Consider the following 22,688-nt stretch of genomic DNA (forward strand, 5'->3'; position numbering starts at 1 on the left):
ACAGGAAGTATTGTGTGTTCGCATGATTGATACGCACGCATTGTTCGAGTGTTTCATTCGTGAAGGTTTCCTGTATTTTAGTCAGCATCGTTATGTGATCCCTTTTCCTAGGCATGACATATTGTATGTTGAGCACGTTTCTCTCATGGATGAGCACGGATGTATGCGGATTGTTCATGAAAAGTTGAAAAGTTTGTATGTAAGGAAGTCGCATTCCATGTCTCTTCCTTGGCATGACACAGTTTCCGAAAGAGCACATGATAGTATGAGCACCAAGCATGGGCATTTCCATTGTGATTTGCCACAATTCATTGATTTCGATCAAACAGAAAAGATTCGCCGCATTGTTTGCATGTGTTTGATGAACGGGTTGTAACTCCGTCTCTATGTTCATCGACATTGCATACACAATCTTTAGAGAAGGCAATATTTTTTTCCTTCACTTTACATGGAATGGGTATGTTCATGGTTTTGTGTTGGAGATGCTTTCAGGAATTTTCAGCCATGGAGATTCTTGAAGACGAAAGAAGCAGGACTCTCAACGAAGTTGAAGCAAGAAAGGAGATTCAGAAGACTGTCACTTTCGGCGCGGCCCAAAGAAGTAAGCGTTGCAGACCTTTATGAAGTTCAAGTATCGCACGACCCACAGATCAGAGTGGGCCGGCGTAGAGTCCCTTCCAAGATTTCGGATGCTGTTTGCGATCTCCCTGGACGCCATACAGTTCGGTACCAGTAACTCACTTTGAAAAGGAGGGGATGTCACGTGACACATCCCAACCCTATGTGTCCGTGGACAAGCTACACCACAACAGGGTTTAGTCAATCCGATCAGTTTAGAATAGCAGTGATCTGGCACTTTTGTGAGTCTATTCGTAGACCGTGCATGCCCAGTCACTTAGCATAGATGCATATCCTCCGGTTGTACACAGCATGATCATCGGAATTCCCATCAGAATCCATTAGCATCAATTAGGGGAATTTTCCAGTGCATTTAGCCTAATTTCCTATTTCTTGGGATTTTCATTTATTATTTTTAAGTGACTTTTCAACAAAAGTATGTAGGGCAATTTTGGTAAGTTAATATATAAGCAAACCCAAGTTAGCACTTTCTGGCAGAAGAGGCAGCAGGAGCACCTTGCTCAACAGGCAACTTCTCCGCAAGACCAACCCCCGCGACTACTCTGGCGTTTTCTCCACAGAAGACCTAGCATTTTTGCATCATATCAGCCTTGGCGATTTGTGCACAGCAGATGAGCCCCGGCGTCATCACGACACAGCAGATCAGCCTAGCGTTTTTGCATTTGCAGAACCCCGGCGATAGAAGGACCAATTTCAGCCCTTGGCGTTTTTGGATTTCAGCAGCAAATTAAGACCGGCATTATTCACCTAAAGTGTAGCAGATTCAGGCCGTAAAGACCATCAGTTTTCAGCCCTAAGAAACCTCATTTTTCAGCCAAGAAAACGCAGCCAAAACAGTCATTTTCAGCCACCGAAACAGTCCCGAAATTCAGCGATTAGAAGATCTCAGATTTCAGCCATCGTCGTCATCGGCATAGACCAAGTTGCATAGTCCATTGCATACGCATTGTACACCTTTGTGCAATCAAGTAGACCACTCTCGCCGACGAGAGTGGGGCCTTCGGAGGAGGGTTTTACAACCTCTCGGTGTCATATCTCTTCTTTCTCCTTCTCTCAGTCTCATTCACTTGCACGCACAATATCCACTCACTTTGTTCATGACCACGACACTCTACAAGACGGAAAGCTTTCTCTTTCCCTAAGAACTAAAAGGAACCTTGAGCAATAAAGATCACTAATCTTGAGAAAATACAACATTCATTCCGCTGCACCTAATAGTAGATCTCCTCACCCAATGATCTACATTTGCCGGTAAAGGGTCTACATCCTCGGGAATGATTCCGTTATCATTTAGCGGCTGATTTTCAGCATTTATACCTTGCTGTAAATCATTTTCAGCTTGCTGGTCATTGTGTTCTACCCCATTTTGTGCATCTATTTGTTGTCCATTCTCTTCTGGCTGTTGCACAAATGGTTGCTGCTCATTATCAGCATCAATAGGCACCATATTTTCAGCCAAGGAAGGCTTTATGGCTGGCTGGTCATTATGAAATTTGACCCTCTTTTTATCATGGTCTACATGTGTAGCATTTTGGAGCAATTTAGCCTCATTAAATACTACATCTCGGTTGCGTACAACCTTCCTGTAATCAGGTAGCCATACTCTGTAACCCATCTCACCCTTATCTCCATAACCCATGAAGATGCCTCTGATGGATTTCATGTCTAGCTTAGTCCTCTGATCTACAAGCACATGCACAAATGCCTCACAGCCAAAAACACGCAAATGGTCATATGAAGCAGGTTTGCTAGACCAAACCTCTTCGGGGATGGCATTGTCCAAAGCACGATGTGGAGAACGGTTGCATACATGAACTGTAGTTTTCAAAGCCTCTCCCCAAAATTCTTGCGGAAGATTAGCTGTGGACAACATGCAACGTATCCTCTCACAAATTGTGCGGCTATATCTCTTAGCCACACCATTAGATGATGGATTATAAGGGGCTGTTAACTCCCGTTTAATACCATGCATCTCACAAAAATCATTAAATTCACGTGATACATACTCTCTCCCATTATCTGTTCTTATGCCCTTCAACTTGAGACCCTTTTGTGTGGTCACAAAAGCATGAAATCTTTTAAAAGCGTCAAAAACATCACTCTTGTTTTTAAGTACATACACCAAATCTTTCTACTGAAATCATCAATGAAAGATACAAAATAGCGTGCACCACCATGTGAGCTCACAGGCATAGTGCAAACATCTGAATGTACTATGCAACTTTTTAGAGACACCAGACGAATAAGAGAACTTCACTTGTTTACCATAGATACAATCTTCACAAAATTCAAGGCAAGGACCTTTTACATCAAATCTCCCAAGAGAGGAGAGAACTTGTAGTCCTTTCTCACTCATATGGCCAAGTCTCTTATGCCAAAGTTCCATTGGAGAATGAACTTCAGCCATAGCAACAAACTTGCCAGGTAAGGCCTTGCAATGCAAATAGTATAAAGTTCCCCTTTTGCTGCCCTTCACAATCAACATAGAACCCTTTTTGTATTTTCCAAGAGCCACCACCAAAAGTAGTGAAGTAGCCCTTTACATCTAGCTGCCCAACTGATAGCAGACTCTTCTTAATGCCAGGCACATACCTAACATCATACAAAACAAGTTCTTGGCCATTTTCCAAAGCCAAGTGAATGGTGCCAGCACCCTCAATGTCACATGCATAGTTATTACCCAAGTAAACTTTACCCAGGTTACCTGCAATGTATGTGGCAAAAGACTCCAAAGAAGGAGTTACATGAAATGAGGCACCACTGTCTACTATCCAAGATTGGGAGAACCCATCATGAGTTGAAAGCAAAGCGTCCAATAAGATTTGGCTTCGTGATATACATATCACTTGCCATAGCCACAACATCATCAAAGACACTCGAAGCTACGACAAGTGCTTCGTCCACATCAACAATTTCCTCTATGACCACACTAGAGGCCACATTTGCCTTGCCAACATTCTTGGAAGAAGAGGTGTCATCATGACCTTTAGCATCTTTTGTATCCTTCTTCTTCTTACCCTGCTGCTGCTTCTTCCTCTCAAGCTCTTGCTTGTAAAATCTGCAATCAGGCTTTTTATGCCCTTTGCGTCCACATTGATAGCAAGTTATATCTTGAGATTTTTCCTTGCTCGTACTTCTACTCTTGCCCTTGTTAGCTACATTGTTTCTTTTCTCTGACCTGCCCCTTACATGATAAGCTGTGCCACTGCCTTCACCACTGTCTTTCCTCCTAATCTCCTCATTGAGAATGGAGCCTCTTACGCCATCATAGGTTAAAGCAGCATTGTTTGACAATGACACAACAAGCGCTTCCCAACTGTCGGGCAAAGTCATCAAAAGAAAGATAGCTTTCAACTTGTTATCAAATGGTTGCAGCCCTGAATCCTGAAGTTGACTCAAAACACCTATAAACGCATTCAAATGCTGAGATGCAGGCTTTGCCTCATCCAATTCCATGTTTACAAGTTTCTGCATGAGATGAACTTGATTCAGAGGAGTTTTATTCTCATACGTACTAGTCAACTTCTGCCAAATAGCATGTGCAGTGTCAAGACGCTTAATATCAGTAAGCACATCATTTGACACAGCCATTTTGATATAAGCAATGTTGGGTTAAAGGCCTAAATAACCCCTTTTTGTACATTTTTATACTTTGTCCAGAATATGAACCTGGACACATTTTTTAAAGGTCGCTTATAATAAAAGTGGGAAAACCGAAAACTCACTTATTGAGTTTTCCCCAAAAACGTGAGCTCTCTCTCTCTCTCTCTCTCTCCCTCTTCTTCTGCTAGCGCTTCCTCTCCTGGTGCTCTTTGCCTCCCCTCTCTGCACACACACTGCACTTCCTCGCGTGCTCTTTCACTTGCACACACCGCCGCGCGCTCATCAATTGGTATCAGAGCCCATTTAGGGTTTGGCCCAAAACCTGCAAATGCTGATTTTCAGCCAAGAGGATCAACTTTGACGCGAAGAGTTGCCGTTTCATCGCCAAGGGATCGTCCCCGGACACTAGTGGGCCCCTGGGCTTGCACTTTTGACCTAAAATAGGCTGAAAACAGGTATAAATCAGCAAATTACAGGTCATTACAGCAAAACGCAGGTATTGCAAAGCATGTATTAAGGTGTGGGTTCGCATTCCCTCGGTCCCCACTGTCCGAAAACACTGAAATTGTCGAAAACAGGTCGTCAAAACAGGTGTTTCCAACAAATTTCAGATTTGCGTAGGTTTTTTGCAAGTGTATTTCGATGTATATACAATGGGGAAAGTGCAAATCGCTCTAATTTATGCACATTGACCTTGTCTTGCCTATGTATGACCATTTGTGGGCCAATTTCATGCAAAATTGATGCAACAAATTGGGGCTTTTGTTCATACATGCTTCTAAAGGCTGTGCTTTAGCCTTATGTATGTCCTGTGAGGGTAAAAACAACCAAAATTGTTGTTTTTGGGCACAAATTAGCTCGCTGAAATTTTCTGCGCAGAAAATTCAGAACTCGATTGTTGTGCCTAAACTGACCCGTTTTGCCTCGAATTGCTCCTGTGACTGTTTGGAGTTGTTGTACACACTCCTGTGAGGTGGTACTTCGTTTTTGGTGCGTTTTGCCCAAAATTTCAGCAAGTTAGCTCTCCTTTTGTGCAACTATGGCGTCATTCTCCTCGGACGTGAAGAATCTCTTTGAGATCCGGCGCTTCGAAGGTACAGGTTTTGACCTATGGAAGGACAGAATTCAAGGAATTCTCTTCCTTAAAGACTGTGATAGGGCATTAGAGGAACACAAGCCAGAGGACATGTCTGATGATGCATGGGCCACTTTGAACAAGAAGGCCATTACTTACATAAAGATGGCCGTTTCTGACGAGATCTTGGTAGATCTCAAAGGTCTTATGAGTGCTTTTAGTTTGTGGGCAAAGTTGAAGGCAATGTATGAAAATACAACGTCGGTCAATCAAGTGCATTTGATGCGAAAACTTGTTGGCATGCAATTGGATGAGTCAAAGAGCGCTGCAGAGCACTTGTCGTCGTTTACAGGTACTTTGTCGCAGTTGTAGGATTCAGGCATGCCTCCCTTTGATGATAAGCTGAAAGCTATCTTCTTGCTTATGACCCTACCTGATTCTTGGGAGACATTGGTGGTTTCACTGTCTAATAACCCCAATCTGACCTTTGATGGTGTTAGGGGTTCTATTCTCAATGAGGAAATCATGAGGAAAGCAGGTGGAGAGGGAGGCAGCTCAACCAACATCGTTAGAGGCAGGACAAAGAAGAAGAATAACTATGCACAGAGGAGTAAGAGTAAGAGCAAGGAAAGGGGAAATGCCAGCAAAGGCAAGGGTGATGTGACATGCTATCAATGTGGTAGGAAAGGTCACAAGAAGCCCGATTACAGGTATTATAAGGCAGAGTTAGAAAGAAAGAAGAATGGCGGAGACAAAAAGAAAGAGAAGAAAGAAGTCAAGACAGATGCACAGGACAGCTCTAAGGACAAGGAGAAGGCCAATGTGGCCTCTAGTGTTGTTATTGAGGAGTTGTCAGATGTAGAGGACATCCTATGTGCTACTTTGTCAGCTGATGATGCTCATGAGTTTGATGCCTCTCTCTATGTTCATACACAGGACATGCAGATCACTAAGAGTGATCTTATTGATGCTTTGTTAACTGTGAATGATGCATTGTCCCAGACTTGGATTGTTGATTCCGGTGCTTCATTTCATCTGACTCCTATCAAGGAGTGTTTCTCTACTTTTGATGCGGGCAAGCGTGGCCATGTATACCTTGGAAACAATCATGCATGTTCAATTGAGGGTATTGGCACTGTGCATCTCTCCATAGATGGCACAAATGAGCTTGTCTTGCATGATGTTAGATATGTACCGGGAATCAAGAAGAGTCTGCTTTCTGTTGGTCAGATAGATATACATGGTTACAGTATCTTGTTTGAGAGAGGGTCATGGAAAATGACCAAAGGCTCAAGGCTGATTGTAAAGGGCACAAAGAAAGGGACACTTTACTGCATGCATGGAAAGGCCGTGTTGGGCAAGTTTATTGCATTGGCTGAAATTAACTCTCACATGGAGTTGTGGCACAAGAGGCTTGGCCATATGAGCCAAAAGGGCCTTTCTAAGCTTTGTACTTTGAACAAGCTTGATGCTAAAGGCACAAAGCTTGATTTTTGTAATGAATGTCAATATGGCAAGCAAGTAAAGCGTTCTTATTACTCTGGTGTCTCTCGTAAATCTTGTGTGCTTGATCTTGTACATTCCGATGTATGTAGCATGCCTACTAAGTCTATGGGTGGTGCATATTATTTTGTCTCCTTTGTTGATGATCATTCTAGGAAAATTTGGGTTTATTTGCTTAAGTCTAAGGATGAAGCCTTTGCTGCGTTTAAGAGATTTCATGCATTTGTGACCACCCAAATTGGTACTAAAATGCTTGCGTACAGACAATGGGGGGGAGTACACAAGTGCTGAATTTAACAAGTTTTGTGAAAATTTGGGCATTAAGAGGGAGCTTACTGTACCATACAACCCCTCTTCTAATGGTGTGGTTGAAAGATTCAATAGGACACTTTGTGAGAGGGTGAGATGCATGCTGTCCACAGCTAATCTCTCTCATGGATTTTGGGGAGAAGCTTTGAAAACTGCAGTGCATATATGCAATCGATCCCCTCACATGTCTTTGAAAGGTGACATCCCTGAAGAGGTTGGTCTGGCAAGCCTGCTTCATATGATCACTTACGCATTTTTGGTTGCGAAGCTTTTGTGCGTGTAAGACCGGAGTTGAGGAGTAAACTAGATGCGAAGTCCATTAAAGGCCTCTTCATGGGATATGGTGAAGAAGGCGAAATGGGTTACAGGATTTGGTTACCTCAGCTCAAAAGGGTTGTGCGCAGCCGGGATGTTGTTTTTAATGAGGCAAGGCTGTTTCAAAACAATTGTGTCTCAAAGCATGACCATAAAAGGGTGAAATTTCAGCATGACCAGCCACCTGTTAGGCCTATTTTTGACCCTAAGGATGCACCACAAATGGCTGAAAATGTAGATGATCCAGTGGTGTTTGAGCCAGATGATGTTGGACAACAAATTGAGGCTCCCGAAGGGCATTTGCAGCCAAGAAACAATGCTGAAAATGGTGCTGAAAATGATGTACAGCAGCCCATTGTTGATGATTTTGTAGTGCCACCTGATGTAAACCCATTGCCGGATAATGTGGATCATTGGGTGAGGCGGTCTACTCGTCAAAGACGGCCTGTGAGTCGATATGACCCCTCTTTGCATTATATTATGTTGACAGATGAGGGAGAGCCTCCTACGTATAAAGAGGCAAAGACATGTGAGCACAGCGACAAGTGGGAGCTTGCTATGCAGGAAGAGATTAAAGCTTTGCATGCTAATCATACTTGGGATTTGGTTGAATTGCCCAAAGGAAGGAAGGCTATTCCTAACAAATGGGTGTATAAAATCAAAACTGTTGATGCAAAACCCAAGTATAAGGCAAGGCTTGTGGCAAAGGGATATGTTCAAACCAAGGGCATAGACTTTCAAGAAGTGTTCTCTCCTATTGTGAAGATGACCACTTTGCGTGTATTGTTTGCCATTGTGGTTGCTCTTGATTTGGAAATGGACCAAATGGATGTACATACCGCTTTCTTGCATGGTGATGTGGAAGAAGAGCTTTACATGAAGCAACCTGAGGGTTTTGTCATCCCTGGCAAGGAACATTTGGTATGTATGCTCAATAGAAGCTTGTATGGGCTGAAACAATCATGTAGACAGTGGTACAAGAAGTTTGATCGCTTCATGCTTAAACATGGTTACAAAAGAAGCCATGCAGACCATTGTTTGTATACCAAACGTGATGAGGATGGCAGCCCTATCATTCTTGTGCTCTATGTAGATGATATGTTGATAGCTGCAAAGAAAAGAAGCACTGTTGATGCTCTTAAAGGGCAGCTGAAATCTGCGTTTTCAATGAAAGACCTTGGGGCAGCTGAACATATACTTGGAGTGCGTGTTACACGGCAAAGAGACAAGCGCCTATTGTATTTGTCGCAAGAAAAGTACATTGAAAAGGTGCTAGACAGATTTAACATGGCTGAAGCAAAGCCTCTTGGTGTGCCATTACATCCATATGTTAAAATCTCCATGATGATTGTCCCAAGTCAAAGGAAGAAGCCAATGACATGCAAAGTGTGCCTTATGCTTCAGCTTGTGGTTCACTTATGTATGCTATGGTCGCTACTAGGCCTGACATAGCCCATGCAGTGGGAGTTGTGAGCCGATTTATGGCTAATCCAAGCAGGTTGCATTGGGATGCAGTTAAGTCCATTATGAGGTACTTGAAAGGGACTAAAAACAAATGCCTCTGCTATGGTAAAGGACCAATGGAATTGAAAGGATTTTGTGACTCTGACATGGTTGGTGATGTGGATACACGGAAATCCACAAGTGGCTATGTATTTACTCTTGCGGGAGGTGCTATTTCATGGTGTTCTAGATTGCAAAGATTGTTGCATTGTCTACGACAGAGGCTGAATATATTTCAGCCATTGAGGCTTCCAAAGAAGCTATTTGGTTAGCACGCCTATGCAGTGAGTTTGGTTTGCCTGCCAAGGCACCTATGCATGGTTGTGATAGCCAGAGTGTCATATGTCTGGCAAAGAACGCCATGTTTCATGCACGCACAAAGCATATTGATGTGCGGTATCACTTCATACGAGAAGTGCTTGAGGATGGCCTTATTACATTGGTTAAAGTCTATACATCACAAAATCCAGCCGATGCTGTCACTAAGTGCTTACCCAAAGCACAACATCATCTATGCATAGAGATGGTGGGAGTCACGTAGCTTAAAGGCGCCATTTATGCCTTTAAGTGGGAGGTTGTTGGGTTAAAGGCATAAATAATCCCTTTTTGTACATTTTTACACTTTGTTCAAGTTCATATCGAACCTGGACACATTTTTTAAAGGTCACTTATAATAAAAGTGGGAAAACCCAAAACTCACTTATTGAGTTTTTCCCAAAAACGTGAGCTCTCTCTCTCTCTCTCTCTCTCTCTCTCTCTCTCTCTCTCTCTTCTTTTGCTAGCCCTTCCTCTCCTGCTGCTCTTCTCCTCCCCTCTCTGCACACACACTGCACTTCCTCGCGTGCTCTTTCACTTGCACACACCGCCGCGCGCTCATCAGGCGTCCGCCTCGTGCTCTCATTTACGAGCCTTGGCTTTGGCCGCCAATCGACGTTCTTCTCGCTCCGCCGCTTCCGCACGCTCTAATCGACATGCCTCCTCTGCTTCCAAACGCTCTTGTCGTCGAGCTTCGTCTCGCCGCATCATTATCTCCATCATCATGCGGGATTTGGTGGCAAAGAGGGAGGGGTAGGGAGAGGGCTCATGGGAGGATCTAGTTGAAACAAGCCTCGACAAGCAATGTTCTTGTGGCGGAGATGGTAACCCCAAGATATAGAAATCACATTGGATCTTTGAGGTTATCAGCTCGAGAAGAGACGCCTGGTGAGAGAGGTCTAAAAATTTCAAGTCCTAATTTGCTAGAGTTTTCGTGGCAAGCATTTTAGGACACCCCACTCTGCCAGAAGCTGCCAGATACCATATAATTTTGGGCAAAAATGATCTTGAAAGCTTGCCAAGTCCTTCGAGTATGCGGCTTGGTAGCTATAGACATCCACCACTGCAGGACACTGTAAGATTTACACCACTCTGCTGCTTCATAGGCCTAGGGCATGCATTTACGGCTAGTGTGTCTCCGGGCTGGCCACCCTTTGCATATGCATTTAGACTGCACTGTCCAGCCGCCCACTTTTGGGCCGGCTGCCCACCTTGTCTGGGCGCCCTTATTTTCATTTATTTCTTGTTGGGTTGTGGGGGATTTTGCTAGGCATTGCCCTACCTCCCCTGGGGCACCTATTTATGGGGTCAGGGGGGTACCATTTCCATATCTGTTGAACTGAGGTTCTCTTGCTTTGGTAGTTAGTGGGGCGCTGATCGCCCCCTTTCCTACACATAGCGTTTGTGGTCTTCTGTCTCTCTCCCTCTCCTCTCTCATGCTTCCGCACACGCGCACTCTCACATGGTATCGGTCGCCAGTGTTGAGGGGGCTAATCTCCGCATTTGGTTCTCCTCCCAAGTAGCAAATCAGATCAGCCAGCATTTTTACACCAAGAGGGGGGCGACATCACTACCAGGCCATCCGTCGTGAAGACCTCAATCCTCACCTTGCGTTTTTGCTGGAGAATTGCAGATCTGCCCTCCCCACACCTAGCGAGCAATAGGAGGGCTTTTCATTGCCGGAATTTCCCCCTACCATCAGCGTTTTCGGCCAGCAGACCCTAGCGTTTTTGGTTGGCTTGCATTTTTGGCAATCAGCATCAGCGTTTTCAGGTTGGGAGCCTCAGCATTTTCAGCCAAGGGGGGGGCAACACCCACAGATCTTTGCCCCACTGGCTTGGCATCCGTTGCCTTGCCGGCGAGAATCCTCTTAGATTGACAGTTTTCAGCCTGTAACACCTGCTGTGTTTTCTCTGTTTTCAGCCCACCTCGGGTTGCTACATTGATTCCCCGCCCTCCCTACACCCTCTTCACCACTCCGGACCATGCCGGGAGCGTACGAGCACGCTGAAAATCGCTGGACAGCAGCGTTTTCATCACCTCGCAGTTGCATTTTTGGGTGGACAGCAGCCACATGGTTTGTGTTTTTCCCATAGGATGAAGTTACCTCCTGCCAGGACACCAGCCGTTGGTGGTCTGTGCGGTCTCTCAGTGATTGCTGCAGTACACGATAATTTGGATTGCTACCTTCAGAGTTGCTTACACTCTGCCTCGGTAACCTTACAACAGACTTATCCCCCGACCAGGGCAGTAGGCCACTCCCAGCTCATTCACATTGAGAGCCACACCGAGATTCGGTTTGGTGGCGTTGTTGTCGTGGATTTTGTTTTGGTTGACACCAGAGGATTGGAGGTAGGAGATACAGGCAAGACGGCGCAGACAGATTGGTCTGGCCTTTCCTCTTCTCAGAGGATAATCACAGTGCAGACTTCTCAGTCTGGCTTCCCTTCTTCTACAGGATGATCACGGTGCAGACAGCTTGGTCTGACGACACCTCTTCTCAGAGGCCCTTCACAGCGCAGAGTTTTGAGTCTGGCTTTCCCCTCATCTTGGATTACCCTACCTACTGACAGGACACCATTCGGTGGTGGTCAGTGCGGTCTCTCGGTGACTGCTGCAGCTTACGGTAGCTTCTACAGTCGGAGGAGTGTACGGTGCAGATTGCTATATCTAGCCTTCTTGGAGTTTTTTCACAGCTTAGCCACCTGGCCACACCGGGTTGCAGGTTTATGCATTGACATGCTTCCATTCATTCTGATGATGGTTCCTGGGCTTCTCCATTTTCTCCAGACGGTTTGACTACAGACACCACTGATCCTATTGGGCATGACACTTGCAGGTCTTTTGGCACTTCTTTACGTCAAGGAGTTGTTTTCTTTCGGGACATCCTAGACTGCTACTACACTCATGGAGTATTGTCCTTCTGTGGACATTGTAGTCGACATCTTCATCATTTGCCTCACATCTTCTACTTCATGCGGTTTGTTCAACGTCAGGTGCTGAGAGGGGTGTTAGATTTACACCACTGTGCTGCTTCACAGGTCTAGGGCATGCATGTATAGCTAGCGTGCCTCCGGGCTGCTGGCCACCCTTTGCATATGCATTTAGAATGCACTGTCCGACCGCCCTGATATTTCATTTATTTCTTGCTGGGTTGTGGGGGATTTTTCTAGGCATTGCCCTACCTCCCCTTGGGCACCTATTTATGGGGCCAGGGGGATACCCACTTCCATATCTGTTTTAGTGAGATTCTCTTGCTTTGGTAGTCAGTGGGGGGCGATCTACTGAGGTTCTCTTGCTCTGGTAGTTAGTGGGGGGACTGATCGCTCCCCTTTCCTACACATAGCGTTTATGGTCTTCTCTCTCTCTCCCTCTCTTCTTTCACGCTTTTGCACACGCGCACTCTCACAGACACTGCCTGTGAGAAAAGCGGTAGCTCGAAAAAAAAGTTTTGATCCTTCTCTGCAAATGATAGCTTATGCCCTGTAAGACAGAGCGATGAAGACGGGAGCGCGCCTGATGCGCGTTGAAGTAAGGGTGGGAGTGCCTAGTAAGTCCGGGGTCGAGACCCGAAGATACTTCAAATAAATTTCCAGAATACTTTGGAAGCGCTGGTTTGCTCTGTCTGGTCGGACTGGAAGATACTTCAAATAAAGTTCCAGTAGACTTTGGAAGTGCCGGTTTGCTTTGTCTGCTCTTTGGTTGGACCCGTATGCTTTCAGAATAGCACACGCCTGAAGCTCTAATACCATTGTCACGGGGATAGGCAGTGCCAACTGAAAAGAACAGACTCAAGGGAGAGCATTGGCCCCAAATCTTAGCACCCCTTTCATTATTACTTTATTATTGCTAATTCACAAAGTACAATAGCCGAGGAGAACCTCCTCTGCAATCTGCGCGTTGAAGAGTGCCAGAGAGGGCCCCCAAGGCTCATATTTAAAGGCCCAAAGCCTAAAAGATTAAATATGAAAAGCTGACGCCAAAAAAACACTTTCCTAAAATTTTGGGGTTTCTCTAAAAATCCGCCACGAATTCCGGGATATCCGTACATGTACCACATCATCATAATTTGAGGTAATAAACTTGTCGTACTTTGTTTTGGCCATTTTCGGGCACTTTAAACAAGTTTCCTTTGACTTCTAGGGTTTTTAGGCCCCTCGACTGCTGATCTATGTGTAGGTTTTAGGCCCCTCAGCCAGGATCTATTCCATTGGTTGGAACTTGGTGGGAACTTTTCTTTAAAAATAGGCCACTCGGCAAGACTTTATAAGTTGGTAAAACGTCTTGTGCTTCTTCTGCTGATGCTTCTTAGGGTTTGGGCCCCTTGGCCAGGATCTGGAGGTTGATTCCGTTCTTCAGTGGCTTGACACGTCAGCAGTTTGTGATAGAACATGGGAAAAATCCCATTACAAACTACAGGAAAACCTCTGGGGTAAGACACTCTAACCAGGTGGTGAAGTGTAGCTATCTGGTAGTGATCAAGCCAACACAAATCTGCCCAAAGCTCCGTCCGCTCAGGCGATGTAGGGAAAACCACTGAATCCAGTGTTGTTTATTTGACGGAAAGCCAAGGGATTGTGTAACCAATTGGCGGTGCCTCTAAAATCATCCACATCCATTCTAGCATTTCCTGATGATGAACTCCTAAAAAGGAAGCGGATCTTCGGCACAACCAAACTGTAAGAGAGGCAGGGTGGACCCACTCACTATCCACCTCAAAGGCCAGAAGAAGGTACCAAGATGCACATCTCTCTGACCAAACCAGCCTTCCCAAGGCTTCTCTAAACTGGCTCTCAAACAACTCTCTCTCTCTCTCTCTCTCTCTCTCTCTCTCTCTCTCTGTCTCTCTCTCATTCTCAAATGTCTTCTTTTTCTAGCTCAATGATCTCTTCACAGGTGCCTTGTTCATGTGTGTGGCATTGCAGGTGTTCTAGATTGGAGTTGAGGTGTCCACTGGATTGCGAGCCAGTTCTTGTCTTCATTGCATCTTCGGCTGCCTGCTTTGACGTTTTGAGGTGGACAGCGAGTGCTGCCTCTCTTATAGTTTGGTTATGCCATAGATCGGCATCCTTTTTTGGGGTACATCATCAGGAAATGTTAAGAGTGGATGCTGATGATTTTGGAGGCACGGCCAAAGGGTTTCACAATCCCTTGGCTTTTGTGAGCTGCTACTGAAGGTTTCCAGCGGACGCTTTATATCACGGCACTGGACCTTGTGGTTTTCGCTACATCTCTTGAGGTGGACAGAGCTTTGAGCAGATTTGTGTAGACTTGATCACTATAGCTACATTTGACCACCTGATTAGAATATCTTTTTACCCGAATATTTCCTGTGGTTTGCTATAGGATTTTCCCCCATGATCTCATTAACATCTTTCAAGGTTTTTCCCATATTCCTTGTATATGGACGATGGTTGATTTTTATTTAATGCAAAGGGTCAAAGCCCCACTTCTATTGCGCGCGCGCACCCACACACATTCACACACACACACACACACACACACACACACAGAGAGAGAGAGAGAGAGAGAGAGAGAGAGAGAGAGAGAGAGAGAGAGAGAGAGAGAGAGAGAGAGAGAGAGATTCTTCAGCCGGCTCCTCCAGGGCAGCGGAGCAGCGTCAATGCCTCTTTCTTCACAGATGGGCGTGATCATCAGTTTTTCGTTGAGATCATGGCCACATCACATGGCACTATGCACCCCCACAGTGGTTCCTCTTACATTCATCGCATAGGCCACCTTGATGTATATATAGTTCACTACTTCTTAGCCCACTTTTGTACTTCTTGTCGGTGATAGGCCATTGTGCATCTTCAGAGGTCTCTTATGTACACAGAATACAGCCCCTTTTAGAGAGAGAGAGAGAGAGAGAGAGAGAGAGAGAGAGAGAGAGAGAGAGAGAGAGAGAGAGAGAGAGAGAGATGTCCACAATTGTCTTTTATTATGCAGAGGTATATGCAGGTGTGGGAAATACATTTGGAAATTTGTTTCGAGTGACCACATATGGCGAGTCACATGGTGGAGGTGTTGGTTGTGTCATTGATGGGGTTCCTCCAAGACTACCGCTCACTGAAGCAGACATGCAGTTTGAGCTGGATAGGAGGTTGGTATTTTGTCTTTTTTTTTTTTCAATGTTATTATGGTATAAACATGAGGAAGCTGCCTAATTGGCCTGTAGAAGCAGAAACCTAGATAACTCTATAAATTTTTTGGTTATGCTTCTTCTGATCTTTAATACTACTTGGCTTTTAAAAATTGTGGTCCTAGTGTCTGGTGTTTTTCTGCAACAATCTCTCTCCTTCCTTTTCTTGCTGAATGTAGTCTGCAATGTGAAGTCTGGCTTGCCTTTCTGTTATCAGAGGGTGTAATGTGTTCTGCATCTAAAACTCCAGTATAGCTGGTGGTCATAAATTCGCGTGAGGAGCCAGTATAGCTGTATCAAATTATGAGGAATGCAACATAACACGGTGTTATGATCATAAGTAATGCTGGAACAGCTATGCTTGTCTAAAGAGATTTTTGTACAATGAGTTGTTATGAAGGTTTTTGTGCTCTAGTGTGATAATTAAGCATGCCAATGCTTACAGGAGGCCAGGTCAAAGCCGCATCACAACTCCTCGAAAGGAGACCGATACCTGCTCAATATTGTCTGGTGTTGCGGACGGTATACAATATTTTACGTCTTTAGCTTAAATGCAGGTGATCTTGTGCTCAGACTGTTGATGCACTCTTTCTTTAGATTCATTTTTCCAGTTTCACCTTTGCAGGTCTTACCTTGGGAACTCCAATTGCCGTGAACGTGCCAAATACAGATCAAAGAGGAGGGGTTAGCTTTGAAACCTAAGAGCAATTTCATATTTTCCTGGCCTGCATGTTCCTCTCTCTTTTCTTTTTTGGGAGAGAAGAGAGAACTATCTTACCAAGCAAAAAAAGTTTTTGGAGCTGCTGAGAAACCTGGCTTACCCCCCCCCCCCCCCCCCCAAATAAGAGAGTTATATACCTCTACATATGGATTTGTAACTTTTTTTTTTTACAGATGTTTATAAGATATTAACATTTCTTATCATCTCTCTATGTGTGTGTGTGTGTGTTTTGTGGGAAAAACCCTGAAAGATATACAATGAGATCATGGGGAAACATCCCAAAACAAACCACAAGATACATCTAGGGATAGAGATACTCTAATCAGGTAGTGAAATGTAGCTATCTGGCTCACAAATCCTCTCTCTCTCTCTCTCTCTCTCTCTCTCTCTCTCTCTCTCTCTCTCTCTCTCTCTCTCTCTACGTATACCCGATACACTTCGGAGACTGATTCTATCTACATAGATGGTATCTACAGACGCCTATGCACAGAGGATCTGGGGAGACCTCTAGGGGAGCTCACTTATATATTGACAGACACTAAAGGATGCAGCAACAGAGGCATACCCACACACTGAGCATGGGTAGTGACAACGTTCTGGGGTCATGCCCCAAAATAGCTGGTATGATGAGGAGTGCAGAGAGACCAAAGCCCGACTTCAGAGGGAGGTACTTCTAGGAGTCATTACCCACAGGCAATCACGGATTGCTTCTCGGTGTTTGGTACGACGGAAGAAGAGGGCGTTTCTAGCGGACTCGAGCAGGATTTATATCAACTGTTTTTGAGCTAGGATTTAGGTGAGGCATGGCGACACTTCCATGAACACTCTCCCCTACTAGTCATCACTTCTTCTCACTCAAGCGAATTAGGTTCCAAGATCAATTAACTGGACTCATAAACACGATCTTGCGTTGTTGCTAAGCCATCACAAGCTCACCATAAACAAGAGAGATGTAATGCAAAATAGACTTAGTTTATTCATTCATAAAATGAGCTTTAAGTAGCTCTACAACCTTGCACCACTGCATGTGGGATAATTCCACCTTTCCTCTCCTTGACTCATACTCTTGTACTCTAGGACAAAGCTCACACTTTACAATCCTCCCCTTGCGGATTGGGCTAGGAAGAAACTAAAGAAACAGACAACTCTGACACACTCCAATCCAGGAGCAAAAAGAACAATTCCAATCCAGGAGACTGTCCTTAATCGAGGGGACAAACTATCTCTAAGAGACACTCAACACCTCCCCTCAAACAGATGTATAAAATTGAGACCAAGCTAGTCCAAGCTATCTCCAAACAAAATACAACTGAAGGGGAAATGCGAAAACAAAAGGTAGAGAATGTCGTCGTAGACTAGAAGGCTATTGCCTCCTTCTTCATCTTCATCTTTGTCTTCTTCTGCCAAATAGAATTTGGGCCTTGGATTTCTGTTGGTGCTGCCTCTGTCCTTTTTGAAACACTTGGAAGGAAGGTGACCCTTCTTCCCGCAAATGTTGCAAGTCTTCTATGCTAGACAGTCCTTTGCTATGTGCCCTTCTTTGCCACACTTGAAACAAGTTTTGTTACTAGAGCTAACTGCAAAAGCTCCTCCCTCTAAAGTAGCATTCCTCCCTTGCTTCTTCTCCTCGGACATTAAAGAGTTGATTACATCCTGGAAATTTGGTGTTGGATCCTTCTCCTCAATGATGGTCATTATTTGGTCAAAACTAGGTGGTAAGGCTCCTAGAAGGATTCCAGTTTTGTCCTCCTTTGGTACTGCACTGTTTACATAAGCGAGTTGTATGGTCATGCTTTTGAGGCGATTGACCATGCTTGCAATATCTTCGTTATGTTCCATTTTTAATTTGTGTAGATCCTTCTTTAAGCTCACTTTGCTTTTCTTTTTCCTAGCTCCAAAGTTTTTTTCTAGTGCTTCCCATGCAACTGAAGAGGTTTCACAATCATCAGTAAAGTGTACATAATTGTCATGTAGTGCAGTGATTATGATTCCTAATGCCTGCTCGTCCTTGGCTTGATTTTGTGCACTCATAGCTCGTGTCAATATGTGTGCACCATCAGTAGATGTCGGATCTGTGATCGTTGGCTTGACTACTCCCCACAAGTGTTTTTTCATTAAGTAGCCTTTCAATTTGGTTTGCCAAGTACCCCATTAAATTTCCTAAGCCCTTTCTCTTCCATTGCGCTAATAGAGGGGTCTTAACTTAGGAGACTCTGCTAGCCTCTTTACACGAGCACAAGTATCCTCCCAAAAAATAAGAAATTTATTTGAAGTTATTGTGCTTGGATGGATTCATTTCATTGCAAGTTGAGAGAGAGAGAGAGAGAGAGAGAGAGAGAGAGAGAGAGAGAGAGAGAGAGAGATTTTTCCTTGTCAAAGTGAAGCGCCTCTTTACGGGAGTGAAGCCCCTCTTCACGACTTTGAACTTTGCTCGATGAAGGTTTAGAAGATTTTTGAGTGGCCTTGATGAAGCTTCGTGGTTCCCTTAATTTGCTTGGTGATGCCTTTGAAGATTTGCTTGAAAAAGCTTTTGTTTGAAATTCGAAGCACTTTGAGGGCCTTTTGAAATAACCCTTTCAAGCTTGGAAAGCCTTTTGAATGATCGATGTAACTCTTATTGAATGTTGAAGCCAGTGGAAGCTTTGAGGCCCCTTTTGTGTGTGTTGGTTCGTGGGACAACACCCCTACAAGCCCATTGAGGTTTGAAGGCAAAAGGTGGCTATTGAGTTCGGGCAGAGTGGGCAACCAAGCAAGAGGGCCGGGCAGGCGGGGTCAGGGTTGGTAGAGGGGCAGGTCGCCAGTCAGCGGGAAAAGGTGTTTTGGCAAGCGCTTGTGCGGACCCAATTGAGAGTTTTAAATTGAGCTTGGCGCTCCTTTGAAATCTGGATGCGGCTTGAAAAGGGCGCCCTCGTGCGGGATCAAGGCCCTACGGACCTGACCGGCTCAAAGCAGCGGATTTTACCGCACCTGGGCTAGATTATCACTCAAGCGAATTAGGCTCCAAGATCAATTAACTTGGACTCATAAACATGATCTTGAGTTGTTGCTAAGCCATCACAAGCTCACCATAAACAAGAGGGATGTAATGCAAAATAGACTTGGTTTATTCATTCATGAAATGAGCTTCAAGTAGCTCTAAAGCCTTGCGCACCACTGCATGTGGGAGAATTCCACCTTTCCTATCCTTGATTCATACTCTTGTACTCTAGGACAAAGCTCACACTTTACATTCAGGAGAAGTTTCTCTACTCTTGATCATATTCTACCACTTAGAGCCATTATTGAGAGGAGGGGAGATCACGTGGATGTTAGACTTACACCACTCTGCTGCTTCACAGGTCTAGGGCATACTTGTACGTCTAGTATGTCTCCGGGTTGGCCACCCATAGTCTAGGTTGCTCCTGGTCCGGCCGTCCGAGTTTGGGGCCGGCCGCCCACTTTGTCCGGGCGCCCTCATATATTTCCATATATTATTTCTTGTTGGGTTGTGGGGGATTTTTCCAGGCATTGCCCTACCTCTTCTTGGGCACCTATTTATGGGGCCAAGGAGGTACCACTACCATCATCTATTGTACTGAGGTTCTTTTGCTCTGGTAGTCAGTGGGGGGCTGATCGCCCCCTTGCCTACGCATAGCGTTTGTGGTCTCTCTCTCTCTCTCTCTCTCTCTCTCTCTCTCTCTCTCTCTCTCTCTCTCTCCCCCCCCCCTCCCCCCCCCCCCCCCCCCCCCCCCCCTTCCCTCTCTCACGCTTCCGCACACGCGCACTCTTACATGGTATGAGCAGCTTAGGCTTTGCATGGCTTGGGACAGGCATCTCACGCTTCCACACATGCGCACTCTCACATGGTATCAGAGCTTCAGGCTCTGCCATGTTATAAGGCGCATCTCCGCATCAGGTACCTTTTTCCAAGCGATCACATTAGCAACGTCTTCTGCAAGTGTCACCCAACGTTTTTACATCAGTCAGCGATCAACAAAAAGCCAGGCAAGCGACGACATCTGGAGCAGTTTTTGTCGTGGGAATCCCCATTTCCACCTGCGTTTTTGCTTCCTCCATAAGCGATCACCTGCTGGCTGCCAGCGCCAGCCATTTTTGGACATTTTTGTCGCGGAAAACCCCTCCAGATCACTTGCGTTTTTTTTGGTGCCCCTTAAGTTTTTGGTGGAAAACCTTGCGTTTTCAGCAGAGTGGGGTAGCACCAGCATCAGCCCACTCAGATCTTTGCCCCATCGGCTTGGTATCCGGTGCCTTGCCAGCGAGAATCCTCTTCAAATCTACTGTTTTCAGCCATATACACTTGCTGTTCTCTCTGTTTTCAGCCCACCTCGGGTTGTGACATTGATTCCCCACCCTCCCTACATGCTCTGCACCGCTCCGGACCTTGCCGGGGGCGTATGAGCATGCTGAAAAACGCTGGACAGCAGCGTTTTCATCACCTCGCAGTTGCGTTTTTGGGTGGACAGCAGCCACATGGTTTGTGTTTTTCATAGAGGATGAAGTTACCTCTTGCCAGGACACCATCCGGTGGTGGTCCATGCGGTGTCTCAGTGACTGTTGTTGCAGTACACGATAGTTTTGACATCAGCTTGATCATCTTTGGGCGTATGATCCTTGGGAGATCCATTCATTCCAGCCATCATTTGGCGGTTGCGCACTTGAGAGGGGGTGGTGACTTGTGGTTTGTTATGGACACACCTATGCACTCATCAGAGGAGTTCATACGAGATATGGCCATGCTCATGGCATATGGGATTCTGACATTCCCAGAGAGGACACCACCATCTTGGGTGGATCGACACTTACTATTTGACCTCGACACGTCAGATCACTTGCTTACACATGAGCATCTACATGGAGAGGATGTTGGATCTACAGGCTGGAGTGGGACTTCAATGCTTTAGACTATCTTGGAGAGTTTACCCGCGAGATGCGGGAGATTAGACATCATTACGCGACTACATCCGTAGTCACCTGGAGCTTGGCTTGGATGGTAGTGCAATTGCTCTTCTACACTCCTTATCATTTGGATTGCCACCTTCAGAGTTACTTACACTCACCCTCGGTAACCTTACAACATACTTATCCCCCGACCTTGGTAGTATGCCACTCCCAGCTCATTCACATTTGAGAGCCACATCGAGTTGCGGTTTGGTGGCGTTGTTGGTGCGGATTCTGGTTTGGTTGACACCGGAGGATTGAAGGCAGGAGATACAAGCAAGACGGCGCATATAGATTGGTATGGCCTTTCCTCTTCTCAGAGGATCTTCACAGCGTAGACTTCTCAGTCTTGCTTCCCTACTTCTATAGGATGATTATGGTGCAGAGAGCTTGGTCTGACCACACCTCCTCTCAAAGGCCCTTCACAGCGCAGACTGTTGAGAGTCTGGCTTTCCCCTCATCTTGGATTACCCTACCTACTGTCAGGACACCATCCGGTGGTGGTCCGTGCGGTCTCGTCTCCCTGTGGCTGCTGTAGTTTACGGTAGCTTCTACAGTGCAGACTGTTTAGTCTGGATTTCCTTGATTCGGAGGACATTTACGGCGCAGATTACTACATCTGGCGTTTCTGGAGTTTAACACAGCTTAGCCACCTTGGGTTACAAGTTCATGCAGGCTTCCAGTCATTCTCATGACGGTTCCTGGGCTTCTCCATTTTCTCGAGATGGTTTTACTACAGACACCACATATCCTATTGGGCAGGACACTTGCAGGTCTATTGGCACTCGTTTCACAACAAGGAGTTGTTTTTTTTACATTCAGTTCGGGACTTTCACGCAGTACCTTCACACTGCATTAGCGAGTACAACAGTTTGCTACAGTGCTCGTGGCGGCACTTTACCATGGAGATTTCTTGGCGGTCGTGACACCCAAGACTGTTGCTACACTCGTGTTCGTTGGAGTATTGTCCTTCAGTGGACATTGCAACATACATCTTTATCATTTGCCTCACATCTTCGGCTTCATGCGGTTTGTTCAGCATCAGGTGCTGAGAGGGTGTTAGATTTACACCACTCTGCTGCTTCACAAGTCTAGAGCATGCATGTACAACTAGTGTGCCTCCGGGCTGGCCACCCTTTGCATATACATTTAGACTGCACTGTCCGGCCGCCCACTCCGGGCTGGCCGTCCACCTTGTCCGGGTGCCCTCATACTTCATTTATTTCTTGTTGCATTTATTTCTTGTTGGGTCGTGGGGGATTGTATCTAGGCTTTGCCCTACCTCCCCTTGGGCACCTATTTCTGGGACTAGGGGAGTACCAACTTCCATCATTTGGTCATTGTGTATTGTGCTCATGGTAGTCATGGGGGGCTGCTCGCCCCCTCTTTCTACATCTTGCGTTTGTGGTCTATTGTCTCTCTCTCCCTCTCTCCTCTCTCATGCTTCCGCACATGCACACTCTCACGACAAAGAGTTGTTTTCTCACTCAATTTGGGACCTTCACGCAGTACCCTCGCCATGTATCGGCGGAGTACAACAGTTTGCTACACTGCTCGTGACTGCACTTTACCATGGAGATTTCTTGGCGGTCGGGACACCCCAGACTGCTGCTACATTCGCCGGA

At 45.6% G+C, this 22,688-nt stretch overlaps 1 protein-coding gene across 1 annotated transcript in view; it reads left to right on the forward strand.

Annotated features, from left to right (window-relative positions):
• Positions 1–22,688, forward strand: part of EMB1144 (chorismate synthase, putative / 5-enolpyruvylshikimate-3-phosphate phospholyase) — a 55,493-nt gene that overhangs the window by 18,647 nt on the left and 14,158 nt on the right. The window contains exons 2-4 of the mRNA XM_086525528.1: positions 15,212–15,365; positions 15,850–15,926; positions 16,030–16,088. Coding sequence (XP_086381654.1) covers positions 15,212–15,365; positions 15,850–15,926; positions 16,030–16,088 — 290 coding nt within the window. The remainder of the gene's footprint in view (positions 1–15,211; positions 15,366–15,849; positions 15,927–16,029; positions 16,089–22,688) is intronic.

Source organism: Adiantum capillus-veneris, chromosome 12 (assembly GCF_014529385.1).
Source record: "Adiantum capillus-veneris isolate H3 chromosome 12, ASM1452938v2, whole genome shotgun sequence".
NCBI classification, from domain to species: domain Eukaryota; kingdom Viridiplantae; phylum Streptophyta; class Polypodiopsida; order Polypodiales; family Pteridaceae; genus Adiantum; species Adiantum capillus-veneris.